Source organism: Sceloporus occidentalis, unplaced genomic scaffold (genome assembly GCF_023333645.1).
Source record: "Sceloporus occidentalis isolate IW3139 unplaced genomic scaffold, rSceOcc1.0.p SCAF_4, whole genome shotgun sequence".
NCBI lineage: Eukaryota > Metazoa > Chordata > Lepidosauria > Squamata > Phrynosomatidae > Sceloporus > Sceloporus occidentalis.
The window spans coordinates 194138269-194163052 of NW_028316984.1; the positions used below are offsets into that span (position 1 = coordinate 194138269).

Sequence of the window (24784 nt, forward strand, 5' to 3'; positions counted from 1 at the left end):
TCATTGAATGAATGACATACAATCCTTCCTGGAAGTTTGTGGCAGGCCGGCTGAGTAAATCTGGTGGTGATCAAACAGTCAGCAGCCAAGAGCTGCAGACAGATTTTCATATCCCTTTAGACTGCAGGGACTGGAATTTTTCTAGTCATCCAATTTACTCTTCACAGTGCTGCTGTTCTCTTCATGCTGGGACTGGCGAGGGACATCTAACCTAGAACTCTCCCTCCATGCAAAAAGCACACGCTATGAGAGCAAAAGTCTGGATTTGAATTTCTCAGATCTCTGATATAAAAGGCACATATTTTTCCTCTCCATGAAACTGAAGTGAAAACTTTTATTTGTAATATTAAAAAATCTCAGCTTCTAGGGCTTTCAGAAGGCATCCTTCCAACACACCTAGGGAATAATACAGGTAAAATTTCTTTCAGATGTTTCCTGGATCACAATGACCTATAAAAGCTTAGGTAACTTGGGCCCAGGCTATCTGAAAAACGATATTCTCCCATACATGTCTGCCTGGGTGAAGACACAAGAAAGGAACTTCCCAATGCCTGCTCCCAGACTGTGGAACTTTCTGCCAAGGAAGGCTAGGAAGGCCTTCCTAGATAGACCTTTAGCAACTAACTGGCTGTAAAACAGGAAGGTCATATAAAAAACCTCTTAATTGTTCTTATTTTGCAGTGGGCCCTTGGTATCCGCTGGGGTTTGATTCCAGGCCCCCCTGTGGATATCAGAATCCATAGATGTTCAAGTCCCATGATATACAATAGTACAGTAAAATGGTGTCCCTTATACAAAATGCTAAAATCAAGGTTTGTTTTTTGGTATTTTTTGGGAGGGGAGAAGGAATGTTTCAAGCTGTGGATGGCTGAATCCATGGATGCAGAATCTATGGATATGGAGGTCCAATGAGTGGAGAAACCAAAGAAAGTAGGCTGAGTTCAGAAAGAGGGAGAGATGGAGAGGATCTGCAGTTGGCAGGGCTAAGGGATATGCCCTTTTCACCTTGAATAAGGCAATGGGATTTTCAGTTAGGAGGAACCAAAAGAGTCAATTCTTTGGAGAGGAATTTCTACCAATGTGTTCTGCTTTGATTCAGCCTCACCTGGAATAATGTGTCCAGTTCTAGGTGCCACAATTCAAAAAAGATGTTAACAAGCCAGAGCGTGTCCAGAGGAGGGTGACCAAAACGATGAAGGGTCTGGAAACCATGCCTGTGGTGGTGAACCTATGGCACGTGTGCCACAGGTGGCACTCAGAGCCCTCTCTGTGGGCACATGTGCCATCACCTCAGCACAGAGTTTGCCAGAGTTTGTTACTGGAAAGTCAGAGGGACTTGGCACTTTGCAATAAATAAGTGGGTTTTGGGTTGCAGTTTGCGCACTTCATCCCTAAAAGGTTCACCATCACTGCCTTACAAGGAGCGACTTAAGAAGCTGGGTATGTTTAGCCCAGAGAAGAGAGGGCTAAGAGGTGATATGATAGCCCTGTTTAAATATTTGAAGGGGTGTCATATTGAGGATGGAGCAAGCTTGTTTTCTGCAGATCCAGGGAACAGGACCAGGAGCAATGGATTCAAATTACAGGAAAAGAGATTCCACCTCAACATTAGGAAGAACAGTAAGAGCTGTTTATAGTGGATAGTGGTGAAGTCTCCTTCTTTGGAAGTTTTCAAAGCAAAGGCTGGACAGCCATCTGTTGGGAGTATTTTGATGGTGTGTTTCTGCTTGGCAGAATGGGGTTGGACTGGATAGCCTTGAGGTCTCTTCCACCTCTGCGATTCTATGATTCTACACTGCATTTCCATCAATTTTGCATTTTTAATTCAGATCTATAAGGATTCATCAAAATGTTGCAATGCTGCGAAGCAGCACAGACCAGAGTCCCATATTGGCTCCTCACTGGATGCATAGAGGTTTGGGGGCAGTATTTATGTGTTAAATCTAATTTTTTGTATAATTGTGATTGTGTTTCCTATATTAAATTATAGTTAGCCCCATAGAACCCAGAAAGAAGTACAATAGCATACCTTCCAACTATCCCAATTTGACAGGGACAGTCCTGCTTAATCCTCTGTTGTCCCATTCTTTCAGTTGTTTCTAGAATGGCCCAGTTTCTCTCTCTTCCTCCCACTTTGCTACTTTGTTCACAGATTAATTGCTGTAAATTGAGTTCAAAGTGCACAAGGAATTTGCATTCAATTAACTTAGCAGGGAGCAGAGGAAAAGAGGGGTGGAATCTTGCCCTTCCCAATGGGCTCAGGCAAAAGCCAACTGCTGCAGATTTTCCTAGCTTGTATGTTCATCCCCATTATTAATTTCTGCCATCTTCAACACACTCTGATGCTGCTTGGCCATGCATCTCAAGAAAGGGAGATAACAAAGAATTAATTGGGACTGTCCCTGCCAATACTCACAGGGTATTTACTCATTCGCATGAAAATGAAGGGTTTTAGAGACTTTAAGGAGACGTGTGTGAGCCAAAAAACCCACATTTCATACCCCTATTGTATGGCTCGGTGCTTTTCCTGGCCTTGCCATTAGCCAATATCTTGCAAATTGCTAACTGGTTTTCTAGAGAAAATCTGCACAAGAAGAACCCTAGCAGCATCCAAGTCATCTTTTCACAGAATCTTACTCAGGTGCCCTAGGACACAACTGACTCAGGCATTTCTTTTACAGTAATTCTCCAAGAGCCATAAATCACAAGATCCCAAAGCATGGCAAACACCAAGTCTTTCCACTTCCAACTCACAACTCACACCCTGGCTCTATGCCACACCATCCTTACAAGGGCCATGGGAATTTGTAAATGCCCATCTCTCCTTCTCTTCACTGGCCTCTTCTGCCACAGTCTTGGTTTCCAAAGCATTTCTTGGAATCCCTGGCTAATCATTTCAGCTAAGACATGTGGCTTGGTGCTGCTTTTCCAGCAGAAGCGCTAAATCTGACACCATCTAGAGAGCAAATAAAAAACAGAGCAGAGGTTGTATAGTCACAAGTTAGGAGAAAAACAAGCCCTGGCTAATACTGTTAATTGGAGCCATTAACATGCCACAAACAAGCTGAGATGTTACAAAACTGGGAGTGGGGGATAAGTTTGAAATGTGGCCAGATGTAATGGCTAGACAGCAGTTGTCTAAATTCTCTGGAAATAAGGATAAACATAGTTCTTATACAAGAGTTTTGTGGATAGAGTCTGCTGGTTGTTATTGTTTAATGAAATGCAGCTGCGCATTGGGAAGAAGGCATGAGAATTTGCTTGAGGCAGTGAGAGAGAACAGGATACTCTTTTTATTGAGACGTTCAACGCATCCTTGTAGAACTGCAGTTTGTCTCATGGAATTTTTAAAAAAGGAAATATCTTCAATAAGTCAGAGACATAGCATGGTGCAATGGTTTCAGTGTTGGAATAGGACTCTGGGAGACCAAGGTTTGAATCCCTGCTCAGCCAAGAAACCCTTGAGATGATCTTGGGTCTGAGTATTAGCGAAGGGAAATGGCAAACCTCCTCTGAAGAAAGCTCCACAAGAAAACTCCATTACAGTTTCACCTTAGAGTTGCCATAGGATAGAAATGACATGAACATTGCCTTAGTGTTGCCATAAGTCAGAAATGACTTGAAGGTCAACGTACTGGTCTACCACACTGCAGAAATAAAGCAGTTTGATACCACTTTAACTGTCATGGCTGCATCCTATGGAATCCTTGGATTTGTAGTTTGGTGAGGTATCCAGCCTAGTCTTTCAGAGAGTCCTGGTGCCTTTCAAAACTATAAATCCTAGGATTCTGTAGGATAGTAGCATGGTAGTAAAATTAGTCTCAAACTGCTTTATTACTGCAATATGGACACACCCTTAGAGTCAGCATGTCAGAAATGACTTGAAGGCACACAACTACAACAGGCTATAATAATTCACTTTTCATACTTTACTGATCTATAATGCCAATGGGAGAAGGCATAGATCAAAAGTTGGTGAGTTTGTGAATTGCAGAACAGTAGCTATGCTGGTCGGATGATAATGGAAGTTGTAATCCAATATAGGTGGAGGGTGCCAATATATGGAGTTATAATGAGTTTTCACTTACGAGTCAAAATCTTTGGCCCAAGCAAGTGTCATGTACTCAGCCCACAAACAGATTTACCAATCTGCTATCTGAAATCTTTTTTATTGTGTGTTTAAGCACTGAATCTCAGTTTGGTCCTCCAGATATTTTCAACTTCAGCTGCCAGACATTCCAGCCCATGGCCCACAGTTACATATTCAAGAGCTGAAAATCAAAACATCTGGACTAAGAACCACTGCATTAGGGGTCTGCAGCCAAAGGTTTACCTGTCATTCTAAGCACTGATATGAATTTCATTCAGCTTTCCACTTCTTTTTCTGCCTGCCTTTTCACACAGTTTGCCTAATGGTTAGGTCTTCTCTAAGAGTTGTCATTTGTGGTTAAGAAACGTCCTCCACCCTCAGGTTGGATGTTTATGCAAGTTCCTCCTCCTGCTTTCAGAATTTTCAGTGATGAGAGATAATAGGATATCGAACGGAATGAGCTCTGTAGTTTTCCAAACCATAATATGGAATTCAGCTTGCCATTTTACAGACTGTTGCTTGCATGACTGGGTCAAAATAAATATTAATAGGAAAGCATCTTCCCTCTGGACTGAGCTCATTTTTCCCACTCACAGTGGAATTTCTTCAGAGATATGCACCTCGGCAATTGGCCTTGAAAATTAAGTCCATGTTTATCTTCCAGTAACCAATCACAAAACAAAGTATGCTAAATGCAAACTATATCTTAAGGCAAAGAAACAACTTTTACAGAAGCAAATCTCAAAAAAAGTTCCTAAATGTCTGATTTAGTCTCATATTGTACATTCTGCAGACTGTGAACTTTCTAGGTGTGGTGAGAAAATGCCCAAATTGTTAGATATTATACCAGGTCCTGCTCACTCTGCTCTTGGCCTTGTCCCCTCAACAGTGCTAGAAGTTGAACTTAGCTCCGACCAAACAAATTTCTGCACCCTTGCTCTAGGAACAAGCATCCTGACCCAGAACAAGGCAGCTTCCTAAGGTTTAAATCTTAAAAGGGGGGAGGGGACAAGTACGAAGTACTGGGAGCCAGAGACCTTAGCAAGACCTGAGAATCAATGGTTGGTAAGGGAGTGCTCTAGATCTGTGATTCTCACTCTCTGACCTTCCAAATGTTCTGAAATTCAGTGCCTAGAATCCCTTACCATGAACCACAGTGGCTGGACCTTCATATCTGGAGGACCAAAGGTTGAGAACCCCTGCTTCTAGAGCAGCTTTTGCCAACCTGGTACTGTCCACTTGTGTTGGTTCCTGAACAGCATGGTGGAATTATTTAATTATTTAAGTCAGTGGTTCCCAAGCTATGGTCTTCCAGATGTTTGGACTTCAGCTCCCATAATTCCTGACTGGGGCTTCTGGGATATGAAATCCAAAACAAATAAAAACCAAAGCTTGGGAACCACTGCTTTAAGTGATTGGGAGAAAGTCAACAGTGATTTCTTCAAAGCAGAACTCTTCAACGATCAAGACAACCTCCATCTATATGTAAATGCTGCTGCTCCAAGCCTTCCTCCTGCACAGCAATCATGCCAAGCCAAGTTCATTCTTGTGCATTACTGCCTGGCACTTCCAAGGCACACATGCCCAGGCAGTGCCATTAAAACAATGTAAAAAAAAACGTGCCCAAGCAAGGAAAAAGGAATGTTAATGTTTTTGTTAAAGGACAAAAACCAAAAAGAAAAGGCAAGGCTTAGGTGGATGCCAAGACGAATAAGGATTGTGTCAAAATGGGGGGGCAGGGGGGCAGTTGCATCAGCTCTTTAAGGGCAATGCAATATGACAAATTCAAATTTGCATGACAATTATCTGATGAAGAAAACTGAACTTGCTGAAATGGATAAATTGACAATGTCAATTAAAGAGAAATCTTTAAGAAAGTATGCAAATTGTTTATTACTTTTTGTAGTCCCATTGAGGGTATACATCAGTTTTAGGTTTTGTAAAATAAATGGAGTTTGTATGTTGTAGAAGCATAGCTATAATATCACATAAAGGAAGCAGAATAATAGTGGGTTATGTGGTGGAAAGTCAGCAGGGTATGTACAGTTGGCCCTCCATATCCATAAGTTCTTTATCCATGAATTCCACCATTCACAGCTTGAATTTTTTTTAAAGTTCCAAAAAGCAAACCTTGATGTTGCCATTTTATATAAGGGGCACCATTTTACTTCACCATTGTAATTAATGGATTTAAGCATCCACAGATTTTGGTATCCACAGGGGGTCCTGGAACCAAACTTCGGCAGATCCCAAGGGCCCACTGTATTGTCTCTTGTTTTGTTGTTTAGTTGGGTCAGCAGTTTTGTTGTTGTTTACATATGTTTGTTTTAGATACATATACAAATTATGTGTGTGGTTGTGTTTATATTTAATACAAATGATTTTGTAACAATTTGCTTGACAAAGCCTGTGATCTGCAGCAATCATTTTTCATTTAGTAAGAGAGGAGTAGGTCATGGGATAGAGAAAGACTGTAGTGCCAAAGGACAACACAAACCTCCTCCTCTCCTTCCCCACCCAAACCATGGTGTTACGTGCCCATTTTCACCTCCTTCATCTATCCAAACAACTTTCAGCATGTGTGCAATATAAACTGGGAAGACTAAACACCTTCCTGCTAACTGATGTTAAAGGTGAATATTGCAAAACATTACAGCAATCTTTGACCCACTGTATCAGGGATGGGAAATCAGAGGCTTGCTAGAGGTTATTTTAGATGCTAATTCCCATCCACCCAAGCTAGCATGGCCAATGGTTCCGATGTTAGCAATTGTGGTGCACCATCTAGAGGAGCACAAGTGCCCTACCTCTGTACTACAGAAAAGTTTGTTGTGTGCCATCAATTCCTTTCTGAGACATGGTGACCCTAAAGTGCAGTGTAGTGATTTGAAAGGTGGATTGTGACTTTGGAAACCAGGGTTCAAATCCTGGCTCAGCCATATAAACCCACTGGGTGACCCTGTGCAAGTCACACTCTCTCAGCCTTGGAGGATGGCAATGGCAAACCGCCTCAGAAGCAACTTGCCAAGAAAACCCAATAATTGGTTTGCTTTAGAGTCACCATAAGTTGGAAGCAACATAACAAAAGTAAAACTGTGACAGGGTGTTTTTTGGCAAGATTTGTTCAGCCTTTGCCTTCATCTGAGGCTGAGAGAGTGGGACTAGCCCAAAGTCACCCAGTGGGTTTCCATGGCTGAGCAGGGATTTGAACTGCTACTTAAAACAATCTCTCCCTTTTCACCACCCATCGCCTGAGGATTTGTAAAGGCTACAGCCAATTTCATTGCCAGCAAGGGCATCAGATCAAAACCAACCTACTTAGTCATGAATTGAATTGTTCTTTGTGGACACAAAGTGCAGAAGCAAAATGTTCCAATAAACAGCCCTCCCTGTAATCCTACGAAGATTAGCAACCAAATGGGATAATGTGTCTCTTCAGACAAGAGTCTTTGCTAGCCTTGTCTGGAGATGCCAAATACAAGGGTTTTCTACCTACATTCCATAGAGCATAGACAAGTTCCTTTTCCATGCTATTGCGTTGCAACACTGAACCACACTGCATCCCCTGTATATCTGCTGTTCAATCTTCCCAAGGGGGAAACATTCTCAGCTGCCTCTACAGATGGTTGTGTAACTGGTAAATTAGGTTTTCTAGGTATACAGAAAATACCATGCAAAGAGCAGCTTGGACACAGAAGGAGGAGCGAAGATAGGAGGAAGGAATATCAACAACCTAAGATATGCAGACAACACCATACTACTAGCAGAAACATCACAGACTTGGAACAAGCACTAAAGAACACCAAGATCGTCAGGGAAGGCTTTCTCTTGGTCCCACCACCATTGTAGGCTCATTTGGTGTGGACATGAGAGAGAGAGCCTCCTCAGTGGTTGCTCCCACCCTTTGGAACTCCCTTCTGCAGGAGGTTACACTGGCTCTCTCCCTCCCTGCTTGCTTTTCGATGGCAGTCGAAGACGTTTTTACTTAAACAAGCACTTAAAATATAAGCACACTGCAGTGGTTTTTCTATTGAGCATGTGTATTGCCTTTTAACTCCTATTATATTTTAATGTAATTTTATATTACATTTTAAACTGTATTTTTAGGTGATTTTAACTGTTTAAATTTTACTGTAATGCTTTTAAATCTGTGAGCTGCCTTGGGTCCCTTCGGGGAGAAAGGCAGCATATAAATGAAATAAATAACAATAAAGACAATTTTTGTGGGTTTTTTCAGGCTATGAGGCTATGATGTTTTGTCAGCAGCTGTGGCTGGCATCTTCAGAGAAAGCCCCAAAAAACCCACAAAAACTATGGATGCAGACCGTGAAAGACTTCAGTTTCACAAAAGAAAGAAAGAAAGAAAGAAAATCAAATAAGAAAGGCAGCTGTAATGTTAAACTTAAAGAAAAACAAAAATAATGACCACAGAGGATTTACATAAATCCAGCCTACTAGATAATGAAGAAATCAAAATAGCTAAAAGATTTTCCATATCTTGGATCAAACATTACTCAGAACAGAGAATGCAGCCCAGAAATCAGAAGAAGATTAGGAAAAGGAAGGGCAGCTATGAAAGAACTAGACAAAATCCCAAAGTGTAAAGATATACAGCTGAACACTAGCGTTAGAATCATTCAAGCCACTGTGTTCCCCATCACCATGTACGGATGTGAGAGCTGGATGGTGAAGAAAGCAGATAGGAAGAAAATAAACTCATCTGAGATGAGGTGCTGGAGAAGAGTGCTAAGGATAGCATGGACAGCTATAAAAGCAAACAAATGGGTCCTAGAATAGATCAAGCCTGAAATCTCCCTGGAAGCCAAGATGACTAAATTGAGGCTGTCATACTTCAGCCACATCATGAAAAGGCACAACTCATAAGAAAAGACAGTGATGCTGGGGAAAGTGGAGGGAAGTAGAAAGGAAGGAAGACCTCATGCTAGATGGATAGACTCAATCAGGGAAACCATGGGCCTGAGCGTGCAAGATCTGAACAGAGAGGTAGAGGATAGGGGATCTTGGAGACATCTCATTCACAGGGTTGCCATGAGTCGAGATCGACTCAAAGGCAGCTAATAACAACAAGTGGGAGGAAGAACACTTTGCTAGGAAACTAGTGAACTTTGGTTAACTCAAAGCTTCTGCAGGGAGAGGAGGGGGAGAAATGTCTTCTTAGAAAAGCCACCACTATCCCACATCCTTCCTGCTGAAATATTTAGCCTTTCTCAGTTCAGGATAATCTAGTCTGGTTTCCCAGCTGCAATTACTTTCATTACCAGATCACACTATATAATTATAGCAATATATTTCACTTGAACTGCCATGGCTACATCCTATGGAATCCTGGGTTTTGTAGTTTATGGTGGATTGCTTAGAATTGTGTTTAGTGGTTTACCAAGCTACAAACCTCAGGATTCCACAGAATGCAACCATGGCTGTGAAAGTGATATCAAAGTGCTATAACTATGTGAAAAGGATCCAGGTTTGGTTTTACTCTCTCCAGTCTACAGCCATTATCCAGGGAGCAGCTACATTTGGGGACATAAAGGACACTGATGTTTTCCCTCCACTAGGATGTTTGGAAAATGTTCTTCTCTCTAGTTAACAGTCCACTTCTTAATGAGATGGATGTTTTCTATGTAGTTTGGACTACAGCAATCCTTAGCACATGTCCTAATATAACAGAATGGTGCTCTCTACAGAAAAATGGGGCAGTGGGGGGAGGAATCCCTGCATGCAGAAAATAAGTATGTCCAGGACAGAAGCTTGAAAACTATGGTTCCCAGAATCTCCAGTTGGCATGGACATTGGTGCCATGCAGATTGGGATGTTCTGGGAGCTGCAGTCTAAAAAGGCAACTCTGCTAAAGACTGGTTGAAGAGAAAGTTAAATGACTCTTCTCCTTAATTTGCTCATTTTCTGTATGTTAGGCAAATGACTATTTCCCAACCTACCCTTCTTGTTTTCAAACTGGTCTTTCACTAGAGCACATGGCTGCAGAACTGGTAAACAGACATACCTCAGTTAACAAAGCCTCTGACAAAGAAGTTCTTTTTTACAATGGCCTGTTACAGACTGCCAAAATAAAGCTGCTTCGGGTCTCTTTGGAGGTATGCTGTTTAAATGATGCATGCATCCTAAGAATCCGGAAGCTGCACCAAAGCTGCACTCTGGTGCTTAGGAATGGAGTGTGGCTTTGGCGCGACCTCCGGACTCTTAGGACCCATGCATCATTTAAATAGCATACCTCCAAAGAGACCCAAAGCAGCTTTATTTTGGCAGTCTGTAACAGGCCAAAGTCTTTTTATGGGAGCCCATTCCAGCCAAATCATTTTCTTCTTTGCCCTCTGTCTAGCTGGAAGTTTTCTGCAGCATTGGTATTGGGAGGATGGTGAAGGAGATTAGAGAAAGACAGACTTTCAGTGTTGGGTTGCAGCAGCATGTCTGCAATAAATAATACAATAAAGCTGGGCCTGGGAAAGAACAGGATTCTATTTTAGGTGATCCTTCTGTAACAATGCATGCCTACCCACAATAGACAAGGTAAACAATTGCCTTCAAAATAACTGAGGTCCAAAACACACTGCAGAAATAATCCAGTTTGAGACTGCTTTGATTGCCCTGGTACAATGCTGGGGAATTCTGGGAACTGTAATTTTGTAAGACATTTTCGCCTACTTTGTCAGAGAGCTCTGGTGCCACAATAAACTACAATTCCCAGGATTCCCTAGCACTGAGCCAGGGCAGTTAAAGATGGATTATCTCAAACTGCAGTGTGTTTTGGACACATTCAAGATGAGCAAAACAGAAAGAAAAGCAGACTAGCGTACCTGCACAGATAGCAGGAGTGGGCAAATTGTGGCCCTGGAACAAGAATGATTTTGCATGTCGTCTGATAATCCTTTGTTTTTCCCAATCAAAAAGGTCAGTTTCCCTCCAGGAAGCCTACAGGAGAGGCAATTCACCTCTCACATTGTTTGCCAGGCCTCCCTGTACTGTTTAACATCAATAAAACAGCCCAGCGTGGTGTAGTGGCTTCGCCATTGGTGAACGACTCTGGAAATCAGGGCCATGAAAACCCACTGGGTGACCTTGGATAAATCACACAATCTTAGCCCCAGAAAAACCTGTCATAGGGTCATCTTAAAGTTGCTGTAAGTGAGAAACAACTTGAAGGCACACAACAAGTTTTCAAAAAAGCCACAAGTGAATCTACAGCCACATCCATTTTTGTTGGGGTTTCGGCAGTCCATATGACCCCCAGGACCCTCTGAAGTTCTCACTCCCATAAACTAATGGAGGGCCAATTTGCCACAGAAGAATATTGCCATTGTAGAGGTTTCCATCAACAGTCATTCTCCTTTGTCAGTTGGAAATTTGTGGGGAGGATATGGGATTATGGGGGCTCATTCCCATTTACATTTAAACTGGTGAATCAATTCCAGTTGATGCGTCATTCTCACTATGGAAGCAGGTCTTTTCTTTATTTGCTTCTTTTTTGGCTCAATTGTTGCTCCCACTTGTTTGTGTCACTTCAAAATGCCTGTCAATCATCTACGCATCATTGGTGATGCAACCGGCAACACATTCAAGAAAACACGGGAGGTTCAATGACATGGGCCCATACAGCGACACATAAACTCTGTGTTTTCCACTACTGCTTTAGAAAAATCTGGGGCTTCTCTGAACTCTGTGATTGACCCTTTCCAGACCAATAGCCTCCTCATCTGAACCTTACAGGGTTGTTCTGAAAGATCAGAGAAAATGCCAAGTGTCCTTAACTCCATATAAAAAGCATGGGATTAATAGATAAATCAAATAACCAAATGAAATGAAGGGCAGGGTTCCTGTGCGTTCAATAGAATTTACTCCTTAGCTAAGCTCCAATCTTTTATTTGATCATTGGTTAGAGCCATTAATTCATCAACTGAAAAGACATTTCCAGTTAATCAAGCTGCAAAACTGCAGTGTTACTAATCATATTTACCAGAAATTAAATCCTCATGAACTCAGTGATACTTGCTTCCAAGTAAGGCACATTGAACTCAGTGGTTAGTAAGCACTTCGATAAACATCGAAATGTCAAAACAAATAGAGAGTACCAGAAGGGACTGGAGCGAAGATCACACTTCCCTTTACACCAAAAAGGTGATTTCATGCATCCAGAGAAAAGACTGTACTTTCACACTTCCTTTCTTGCTTCTCATTAAATATCTTTTCCTTTGAATTGCTTTTGACTGCCTGGAAATCTACAATTGCACCCTCTCTGTCCTTTTATTATTAACTCTTTGGCATGAAAAACAGGATTATTATGTAAGCCTCCTTCTAAATGTCAAAAGCAGCAACCCAAGCTTCAGGTTTATGAACCTGTTGAGAAAAAGCATATGCCTTATAAAAGCCAGTAGTCCTAAGATTAATAAGCAGGGTCTAACGTAACCATCTAATAAACCAGGGAAGGCCCTATAGAAGGGAAAGAGAGATAACCATTCAAGGACACACGAGTAGAGAGATGTCAACCTGCAGATTGCAAATTATGGCATCTTAAGGACAAAATACAGAACAGCTTTGAGTTATGTTTGTGTATACAAGTCAGAGGCCCAAGTTTAATTGATGAAATAATCAGCTAAAGCTTGCATTCATCAAATTAGCAGGAGTCTGCAGTGATCTGTAGGAGCAAATTTAAATAATTAAACAAGCAGGGTTGCAACTTTGGGCCATACAACTGTCTTTTTTGTTATAACCAGTTTTCTATCCCAAGACTCTGGTGGTTGACAGAAAGAGAGAGATGGGGAGAATGAGAGCAAATGGCCAGCAGTACATTTATGACTTTCAAAACAGGTGTTTGTTTTTCCATGTTACACAGTTTAGGCCACAAAAGCCTATTTAAAAGGTGAAGTTTCCAGAGGAGTAAGTCACCCTTGAGGGATCAGTCTAGGAACTCTGGGGCAGATCAAGGCCCACAAAAATAGCTTGGTTAATATTTGGGAGACCACCAACGAATCCCAGATGCTGTCAGCTGTATTTCAGAGAAAGGAATGGGCAAAAACACTTCTGAATATTCCTTGCCTAAGAAAACCTTATGAAATTCATGGGTTACCCTAGGTTGACCGACAACTTGAAGGCACATATTTACACATACAATATTTTAAAGTATTAGTTAGCCTAGCATAAAAATGACCAAAAGTCCATAATCAATAACAATACTCTTGTTTCTTGCATTTGTAAGAAACAATTTACTTGCAACGTATCGGTAGTTACATTTAACTTATTTTCTTGCAGTAATGAGAGTGTAAGAAGAGCAAAATCATATTTCAAATGTAAAATGGCAAGAGAAAATGAAGCTAATTCATTATTGCTATGTTTCACTGTTAAGAGTTATTTGCAAAATGTTCACAGGCATTTTGGCAGTCAATTTTGAAGATTTATACCATATCCATCATTAGGTCTCCCAAGGTCTCCCATCAGGTCTCCCATCAAGTCTTCCCCTCCAAAACGCTTTTTTGAACAAAACAGCAAAAAATAGCCTAATAAACAACACAAGCCACATAAATTATCATTCTAAACACTGCAATGAGTAATAACAACCAATTGCTTCCTTGGCAGCTATAACAGTGGGAACAAACTCCTCTTAAAAAGTTACTTTTCCAAGCTTTGTCTGTTTTAGGAACACAGTCATAGCCCTGTTTTCATTACACGATTTCTCTTTCTGTGGTTGAAGACCAGCTGCGACTATTTCATACAACAGTCAGATCCTGAGACCATTTTTTACAACGGAAATAGTCTGAATAGCTTTTTCCACCAGAGCTTAAAGGTCTGCCTTCCATAAGAAGCAAACACTGTTTGTCATGGTCTCTGAGACCCTCCAGCAAGGGAAAAGCTTCCTGTTAATTCCACAGCTATGTCTCATTCTCATGTCCCCAAGCCTCAAAGGAGAAATGCCAAATAGTTACAGAACCAGCGGGTTCTTCTAACAACAACTACCACTTGCAGTTAGTTATGATATTCAGTTGGTGTTTTAAAGAGCTCTCTACCCAGACCTGAGCATGTATGGCTCTTCCTTTCATGCTAATGCATGCTCCCAGAGTAAATTTCTTTATTTTTAGAAGCCTTTCAGCACATCTGCACACATACATATATTGTAGCACTACAAGGGGGTGGAAAGCAAACAGGTGACAAAATTGAAAAAGATAATGGACTGGAAATGATGCTCGGGCTTCTGTAGCCATTTATGTTTAGACTGGGGAAGAGAAGGTTAAGGTGTGACATGATAGCCCTTTTTAAATATTTGAAAGGATGACATATTGAAGATAGAGCAAGCTTATTTTCTGCTGTTCTAGAGACCAGGACATAGAGCAATGGATTCAAACTACAGGAAAAGAGATTCCACCTAAACATTAGAAAGAACTTCCTGACAGTAAGAATTGTTTGACACTGGCGTGTGATGGAGTCTCCTTCTTTGGAGATTTTTATACAGAGGCTGGATGGCCATCTGTTGGAAGTGTTTTAATTGTGTCTTCCTGCATGGCGGTGGTTGGATTGGACGGCTTTGGGGTCTCTTCCAACTCTATGATTCTATGACCATAACAAAGGTCTTTGTTTTTTTAAAATTAAGTCTGTTGCTTTTGAAAAGACAGCCTCTCTTCTGTATTCAAATCCCTGTCCCATGGCAAACCATGCTCCTCTATAACTGGTACCCAGAGACACAAGCAAACTTTATTGTTATTCCTAACTATTCTGTTCCATTCTCTTCTATCATCATATCACCTGGGGACACTTTAGCTGGAGATCCTGCACTGAGCAGGGCACTGGACTCACTGGCCCATGAGGCACCTTCCAACTGTATGGCTGCATCTACACTTGAGAATTAATGTAATTTGACACCACTTTAACTGCCATGGCTCAAAGCTATGGAATTCTGGCATTTGTAGTTTTGTAAGATATTTACCCATCTATGTCAGAGAGCTCTGGTGCCACAACTAACTGCAAATCCTAAGATTCCATATCATTGAACCATGCATTAATTCTGCAGTGGGGCAGCAGCCTATAATTCCTTCATCGTCATATATGGGGCCCTCCCACAAGCAAATCTGAGGCTTCCACAACCATTTCCTTAGCATGGGTCATTTGGAATCAGAGTAAAAGCTGTATCTTTTGGGGTGAGAAACGGGTTCTGCGAATATGAACTTTCCCTGCAGTTCTGCAGAGGGTGGAACTGGAGAAAGGGTGCCAAGAGTGACAGAGGAGGAGGATGAGAAGGATGAAGGAGCCGGGGGGGGAGAAGAAGGGGGCCATGGAGGGCAATCCGGGTAACAGAGCAGGAGGAGGAGAAGGAAGGAGCAGGACAAAGGGTCAAGTTCAGGGGAGGGAATTAGGTCAGAGGTAGGGCACAGAATGGAACAAGCTTCCCTCTCACACCAGGCAGCTTTCTCGCTCTCTTTTTATTTTTTTAAAAATTATTTTTGACAGACTATGTGCATATTTTTTGCTACAGGTAGATAGATATATAGATAGAATGTGCCTACCTGCCTGTTCACTTTCCCTTTCATTTCCTTGCTTCCAGCAGCAGAGCACTTTGTAGGAGGGAATGCTACAATGCGAATGTTACAAACGTTTCTCTTTCCAATTGGCAAATTGATACAGAAGGCTTTTGCTACTGTCTATAAGGAATTCAGGGGTAGCTGAGGGAAAGCAAAGAATGCATGGCATCCTTTTCTGGCATTCCAAGGTGAGGAATTTATTATTATTATTATTATTATTATTATTATTATTATTACTATTACATGTATATGAGGCACTCTGCGGTGGCAAGGAGGGAGGATGCAGGATGCAGAGATGGCATTAGATTGCATTTTGGGGTTGAAAGGGAAGATCCATAACCTGCAGTGACCCAAATATCCACAACACACACATACACAGAGGAGGTTTTTAAATTTGACAAAATATGCGCATACTGGCACCTGGTTCTTTAAAAAAAAAAGAGGGGGGAAGCACACTTCTGATTGCCCAATGGCTGCAGGAAATGTCACCTATGATGAAAGCGGAATTAAATTTGATTGACAGCAAAGGCGCCTTCATTTTAAACTGATTTCTCCACAGGAGCTTAGAGGGCATTCAGGGTTAAAATACCCTGATTGAGGTAGTGGGCACTTGATTCTGGAGGGATTTGGGGGGGGGGGGGACCGAATCTTCCCAGTTCCTGCCAGCACAAAAAGGTCAGTATGAATGGGGCCTATATTTATATCCCATTTTCCCCCCAGTTTGGGACTCAAGGCGGCTTACAACAGTTAAAAAAAATCTTAGTTAAAAATGCACAAAATACAAAAGTGGAAAAATTATTGAACTATAAAAAAATTAAGATCAGTTAAAAACATATGGCATACAAAGCACAAGAACTAGGTAAACCCACTGGTGACATGGTAAATTGACCCTTATGCAAGCTCCATTGATTCAAGTTGCAGGGGTTCTTCATATCTGGGTTTCAAGCAATTTAATACTCATTAGTATCAACAGGTGTCAGCTGTAGGCCAGCGATCATCAATTTAATTCCTTTTTAATGTACCTTTTCCTATGTTTTTAATTGTACAGTTTTTTAATGTTGTGAAGCCGCTGTGAGTCCCAGTTCTGGGAAAAGAGTGGACAGCAAATAAATAAATAAATAAATAATAATAATAATAATAATAAGCAATCCAAATCTTTTCATTCATTTTTTTCTTTTGCCCCTTTTCTTTATATACGTTGTATATATAACACCTCATTTTACTTCCTCTATTTCCTATGTAATTGTTGTTTATATTTCATTATCAATACAAAAGAGGGAGCCATCAGGCAGACCAGCAACATCTTGGACTGCCTGAAGGAAGAGGCCCCTCCCTCCTCAACTGTCACCTCAGCCTCAGAGGGAGCCATCAGGCAGACCTAGCAACATCTTGGACTGCCTGAAGGAAGAGGCCCCTCCCTCCTCAACTGTCATCTCGGCCTCAGAGGGAGCCATCAGGCAGACCCAGCAACATCAGGGACTGTCTGAAGGAAGAGGCCCCTCCCTCCTCAACTGTCATCTTGGCCTCAGAGGGAGCCATCAGGCAGACCCAGCAACATCTTGGACTGTCTGAAGGAAGAGGCCCCTCCCTCCTCAACTGTCATCTCGGCCTCAGAGGGAGTCATCAGGCAGACCCAGCAACATCAGGGACTGCCTGAAGGAAGAGGCCCCTCCCTCCTCAACTGTCATCTCGGCCTCAGAGGGAGCCATCAGGCAGACCAGCAACATCTTGGACTGCCTGAAGGATGAGACTTCTCCCTCCTTTAACTGTATTTTTATTGTATTAAAGATTTTACTGTACACCGCTATGATCATCGCGGAATAGCGGTCTATAAATAAAACACATTATTATTATTATTAAAAGAAGAAGAAGAAGCTCTGAGCTTTAGCGGATCTGGTAATGACACGGTGATAAATAAAAAGCATACATTATTTATAGAGTAAGATAACGGAGTACTCCCCCTTCCACTATGAATTTAATTCCCACCCACACTCTCTGAGTGCTGTAAATTCAATTTATAGCCAGCCATGGCAGGAGGGAGCTAGAAGGACCTCCCTTCTTCACTTCTCATTTGCAGAAGCAAACACACTCTGAGGACTGTCATCAACACAACAGATTTGATAAGCACAACTGTCAAAAGGTGACAGCTGGAGGCCAGCAATAATCAAAAACAATTTCTCCCTCCTGGCTTTTTGTTAGATACAAAAATTCCATTCTGCCTTGATAGCTGACTCTGAGAAAACTTGACTGAGGCCCTATGTCAAGGATATGGAGCTTAAGTTTTATGTTCACAGAGTTACACATCTATTCTGTAGTGCCACTTTGTTAGAGGGTAGAGACCATTATGAAACTGAATGCACAACCAAAGGCACATGCATCATGTACAAGAGGCATTTCCATGCACAATACACAGGGCACGACAGATCTGCATGCACAACTCTAATTCTGCAAGCTTTAAATGAATGTAGACGTTCTACACCAGACAAAAATGTCTAACTGCTTCTGTAGAGAAACTTACTCATGTGTTAACAGCAAAATTCTGGAGCCTGTACTTGAAACAGCTGGTTTCACTGGTATTTGAGGTGCACTGGCCACATTGCTGTTGTTAACTGCCCTTGAATCGGCCCCAACTCATGGTGACCCCATGGATGAGACATCTCCAAGACCTCTTGTTTTCCACTGCTATGCTCAAGCCCTGTAGATTCATACCTATGAATTCCTTGCTTGAGTCCATTCATCTAGTGTCTGGTCTTCCTCTCTTTCTACTACCCTTTACCTTTCCTGGCATTATTGTCTTTTCCAGTGAGATATGCCTTCTCATAATGTACTCCAAGTATAACTCAGTTTTATCATCTTGGCATCCAGGGAAAGTTCGGGTTTGATCTGATCAAGGACCCATTTGTTTGTCTTCTTGGCCATGCATGGTATCCTCAGTATTCCTCTCCAGCACAACATCTTGAATGAGCTAATTCTTTTCCTATTTTCTTCACTGTCCAGTTGTCACATCCATGCACGATGATGGGAGATACTATGACTTGGTTGAATTTGTTTTTAGTGCTCAGTTATATGTCTTTACTCTTTAAGATCTTGTCTAGCTCATTCCTAGCTGCCCTTTCCATTCCTAGTCTTCTTCTTGGTCTAAGCGTAGGGACTGATATGGACCACCAGCTTATCTGAACATCTGAAAACTGAAATATTCCAAAATCCAAAATTGTCCACATGGATGGCTGATCTAGTGACACCTTTGCTTTCTGATAGTTCAGTGTACACAAACTTTGTATCATGCACAAAATTATTTTAAAAATATTGTATAAAACTACCTTCAGGTAAGTTATAAGAAACATAAAATGAATTTCATGCTTACACTTGGGTCCCATCTCCAAGATTATATATATTCCATAATTTTAAAAAAATCCAAATTCTGAAACACTTTTGGTCCCAAGCATTTCAGATAAGGGAGATTCAACCTGTAGTAATTTCCAAAGTCAACATTTTCTGTCCAAATGGGGTTGGGCCAAATGCACCAGGTCATAGCTGCATGGGCATAGCTACATGCCACAGTACTGCAAGCATGAAGCCTCTCCTAGGGCTAAATTGGCCTGGAGAGGTCAAAAACAAGGTGAAAATGCTCCATCGAGCATTGTTGACCCCTGGAGAATCATTTGGAGCCACAAAGATGGCTTGGGGGGTGTCACATGTGGCCCATGGGCAGCACTTTGCCAACTTGTCATATATTCCCTTGTTCTCACTCTTCCCTTTGATCAATTCACACTCACTCTCTCCCACACATACCATTCTGTCTCTTGAATGCCCCCCAACATGGCAACTGTAAATTAAAATTATCATATGTAAAGCAGGTTTAGATTCAGGAGGGAGGAAGTGTGAAAAAATTGAAGAAAGGAACATCACCAATCTAAGAGATGCAGATGACACCATACTGCTAGTAGAAAACAACAAAGACTCATAACAATTACTTAAGAAAGTCAAGGAAGAAAATGCAAAGGCAGGTTTACAGCTGAACATTAAGAAAACAAAAATAATGACCAAATATGATTTACATAACTTTAAAGCAAATCATAAAGAGGCTCAAATAGTTCAAGATCTTCCATATCTTGGCTCAGTCATTAATTAGATGGAGACTGCAGTCAAGAAATCAGATGATGGTTATGACTTGGAAGTGCAGCTTTGATGGAACAAGACACGATGATCCTGAAGTGTCAAGGTGTAACACTGAATACTAAAGTCAGGATGTCCATGCCATCCTATTTTCTGAACAATCAGGGTTTGAATCCCTGTTCAGTCATGAAAACCCATTGGGGAAGTCATATCTCTCAGCCTCTGAGACTGGTAACTGCAAACTTCCCTTGAATAAATCTTGTCAAGAAAACCCCTTAATACAGTTGTCATACGTCAGAACTGACTTAAAGGCTCATAAAAACAATAACAGCAACACATTTTTGCTTACCTGTAAATAATGCCATTTTCATGGAGAAACATGAGGGCTGAAATTATTTCTGCAGCGTAGAATCGGGCTCGGGCTTCATCAAAGCGTCGGGACTTCTGGATGTGGAACATCAAGTCCCCTCCGTTTACAAATTCCATGACAAAGAAGAGGCGGTCCTAATTCAGCAAGGGAGGCCCATTAATTATGTGCAGTTCTTGCCCCAAATCAAACTTTCAACTTCACTCTCTTTAAAATGAAATAATAAGAAAAAAATAGCAATACACGTCTCGGCTTTCTGTCCTATAGCTTTGACTGCTGTCGGTCAAATGCAGAGCTATTTATATTACGGATTCCAGAATCTCCTATGGCCAGGATTGCTGGGGGATTCTGGGAGATATAGTCCCCAAAACTACTATTTCTGACTTCTGGCCAAATAATACTTACCATGCTTGTATGGTTTCAACCCTAGGTCCTGTGTGTGTGTGTGTGTGTGTGTGTGTGTGGCGCGCACGTGTATCTTCAAATTACCTGTCAGCTTACATGATTCCATTAATTTTACAAATGGTTTTTTTAGGCAAGGAATACTTGTTAGAAGATTTTTGTATTCTCTTTTCACTCCTTAGATAGATAGGGATTTCTTGCATGAAAACTACTCTCTCTCTCTCTCTCTCTCTCTCATTCAAACTAACCATGTGATTTAGTTTACTCCCCCCTTTTAGGGAAACTAAGGGGCTTAACAGGCCACCCCTTTCAGGCCTACCCAAAATAATAATAACAAAAAAACCTAAATAAATCTGCTTGTCAGCTTTTAAAAGCTGGTTTCTTTTGTAGAAATGGATGATCTTACATTAGTACTACGTAATTGATTGATTTGAGAATGCCTTTTGAAATACTTATTTGTGTGGACTGCCATTGTGAAGGTTTTTGGTTCTCTTTTTTTCCAGGTATGCAGTATGCATATTATACCTGAAGCATGTATATGAAAACACAGAATCATTAAGTGTCCATGTAGGGCACATGTAGTCAGCAGTTTTGCATTTAATAGCAACCATGCATATGTTCATATTGGACTGTTGATAATATATACGGAGTGCATCAGGATGTTCTTATACATCAACAACATACGCACATTTTCTTTTGGAAACCATGGTCAATGAGGACATATTGCAGACTAAATTAATGTTTTGTGCAGCATGCCAAATAATAATAGTAATAATAATTAGGGTGTGTTGTGTGTTGCAATTATTTGCGATTTGAACATTGAACTATGACTCTGGAGATCAGGGTTCGATTCGCCGCTTGGCCATGATTCATGCTTTATTTTGGTGCATTTTTTAAAACTCAATGTTTTCCTAGTAGATGGGTATTGATTAATTGTACCTTTGAGAGCCAGCATGGTACAGTTAGCCCTCCATATCCATGAATTCTTTAGCCACAGACTCAAGCATCCACAGCTTGGAAATATTAAACTATATATATAAATTCCAAAAACCAAACCTTGATTTTACCATTTTATATAAAGGAAACCATTTTAATATGCAATTTATTTAGTGGGATTTGAACATCCATGGATTTTGGTATCCAGGGGGGTTCTGGAACCAAAAGCCAATGGATAACAAGGGACCACTGTATAGTAGCTTGGGTATTTGAGTATGACTCTGGAGGCCAGGGTTCAAATTCTGGCTCAGGCATGTAAACCCACTGGGTATCCTTGGGCAAGTCACACTGTCTCAGCCGCAGGGGACGGCAATGGCAATGGCAAAACCTCTGAAGAAGCTTATCAAGAAAGCTCATGATAGGTTTGCCTTAGGGTCACCCTAAGTTGGAAATGACTTGAAGGCACACAACAAATGCACAAGGTTTTGTTACTTTAATGCATCCTTTCAGACACTGTTGGATAGCAACTCACAACAGCCCTAACCAATTTAGCCACCAGCAAGGAACTACAGTTCAATAAATCTGGGGATTTTATGATTTCCATGATTTTTTGGAAACTGCCTTGGGTCCCACTTTGGGGGAAATGTGGCATATACATTAAGTAAACAAACAAACGAATATCCCACCCCTTGTTTAATGCATATTATTGTTAGCCACCTTGAGTGTTGAGGAAGGCATGCTACACATATAAATAGCGTAGCTGGCATGATCAGTATTGCCAACTGCATTTATCAGTTGTAGTAAAAGTAATGAAATGTCTTTTGCCACATCTAGGGCTAACTGAAGTTTTCATGAACCAGTTTTCAAAATCTTGATGGCTATGAAAGACAGCCTTGGGGTCTGGCTGACAAACATATTTAAATGCCTCTTTCAGCTCTTGATTCAGGATTTGTTGGGTTTATAGAGAAGAACAAGGTTTACTGCGCAAGAGATGTAGTCGTTTTGGAGAAGCAAAGCAGTGACTTCTAGGATTGCCAGGGAGAGAGACCTCCTGTACCTTTAATAGTTTAACTGAATTTCTCACCACTTTCTCTGATTCATTTGATGGGAACAAGGGAGAGGGCCTTCTCGGTGGCTGCTCCCAGACTTTGGAATTCCCTCCCAAGAGAGGCCAGGATGGCCGCATCCCTGATCTCCTTTTGGCAGCAGAGAAAAACATTTTTCTGCCATCAGGCTTCTTCAAACTGACACAGTTTGTGTGCTGTGTGACTCAGATTAAATGGTTTGTATAGAGTTTTATAGAAAACCCCGCAATAGGTTTGCCTTTGGGTCACATAATCCTGAACCAAATTGAAGGCATACAAAATAACAACAGCAGTAGAGTTTTTAATACATTTTAATATGTTAAATGTTTAATGCTTTTAACTTTATAAATTATTTGGATGTGTGTGTGTGTGTGTGTGTGTGTGTTACAAATTGAAAATACAGTTGCCCCTCCATTTTCGCAGTGGATCCATTCTGGACCCCCCTCCATGAAAATGAAAGATCGCAAGTATTCAAGCCCCATTTTGTCCCTTGGTGGTTGCCATTCACAAAAGACTGAGAAACGCAAACAGCAAGACTGTGAATGCCAAGGGATGACTGAAATACAAAAGCATGAAAAAGTGTGTATATACACACACACACACACAAACACACACTTTTTCATGCTTGTGTGTTGTTTTCAATTTGTATTGTTTTGAAATTTGTTATTAGATGCCTTCAATCCCTGTACTGGGAGAATGGTGAGATAAAATTAAACAAACAAACATTTCCAGGCTAGATCTGCACTTTGTTCTGATCGACAAAGTCTCTGTGCTTCCAACACACTGTCCTGGCAGGGCATGGGTATATCACCTGGCCACTGTCCAGGTTCAGGTGGCAAAGATGCCTTTGGAGGGGGCAAACTGGAGAACATGCCCCCACTCACCAGCTTGCCTGAACTGTTGGTCATTACCTTGAAAGACCTACATGCTTTGAGTCCAGGTTACCTACAGGATCGCCTACTCCCATACAATCTGACCCATATCATCAGGTTTTCTGGGAAATCTTTGCTCCATACCAGCCAGGACTACAGTGGCATTGGCTTCCCAGATGACCGATTTGCACAACTGGCACCCACATCGGGCAGATATGGGCAGCACTGCCCGCACATCCTATTGAGTGTTGTGGTGATGTACTGATGGTATTGCTGTCTTAATGTGCACTTGTGCTATCAATTTGCATGTACTGAGGGTATTATTGTGCTAATGTGCACTTGTAAGATCAATCTGCAGCAGTGCCTTGTATTGAGGGTATTGTTATGCTAATGTAATTGTTGTGCTGGTCTCCTGGGTCACAGTCCCACACTCAAACTCTGGTAGGCCACGCTGGCTCATAGTGGAATTCATGCAGTGTGACACTGCTTTAACTGTCCTGGCCCCATCCTATGGACTCCTGGGATTTGTAGTTTGTTGTGGCACCAGAGCTCTCTGACAGAGAAGGCTAAATATCTCACAAAACTACAAATCTCATAATTCCATTACACTGAGCCATGGCACTTAAAACAATGTCAAATTGCAAGCTCTGGCATGGAAGCTAGGCTGTGGGTTCTTATTTTTCCCTTCAATTTCATGTTTGTTAAATGTAATCTCCAATATGTAACAGCCAAGAGAGTGAAGGTTCGTTTTTCTGATCTGAGCTTGATACACAAAATAAATGTAAAACATCAGCATAATCTATATGCTGCATTTTAATCTCCCTTCTAGGAAAATGGAAGAACCAGGGCTTGCAGGGTTGGCAGCAATCCTCATTGATTTCCAGGGCTACTGAAAACCTATGAAATCAATACTTAACGCAATGCCCATTGATTCAAAAACTGAGAGCCAGCATGGTATAGTGGTTTGAGCGTTGGACTACGGACTTTATTGCACCCATTTTTTTCAGCGTTAAGGGTACGGAAAGAGGATGCTCATATGCGTGTGCGACTGGCCAGAAACGGATTTTACCGCATGTCAAAGCATCCCCCAAAAGGCCCTGTTCCGTTCTGTTGCGCCAAGCCGTCCTCCTTCAGTGCTGACAGGCGCTATTTTGCTCGGTCGGAAGATTTACGACCAGAACATTTCACATGCCTCAGCACTGAAGGACAGCTTGGCGCAACTGAATGGAACGGGGCCTTTCGGGGGACGCTTTGATGTGTGGTAAAATCCATTTCTGGTCAGTCGCACGCGCGTGCGCACACATAAGCATCCTCTTCCCGTACCCTTAACACTGGAAAAAAAATGGGTGTGATAAAGTTCTACATCTCTGGAGATC

At 41.5% G+C, this 24784-nt stretch overlaps 1 protein-coding gene across 1 annotated transcript in view; it reads right to left on the reverse strand.

The window, feature by feature from the left end:
• PRKCH (protein kinase C eta) overlaps positions 1-24784 on the reverse strand; it is a 141853-nt gene that overhangs the window by 29846 nt on the left and 87223 nt on the right. The window contains exon 10 of the mRNA XM_089522759.1: positions 20096-20250. Coding sequence (XP_089378885.1) covers positions 20096-20250 — 155 coding nt within the window. The remainder of the gene's footprint in view (positions 1-20095; positions 20251-24784) is intronic.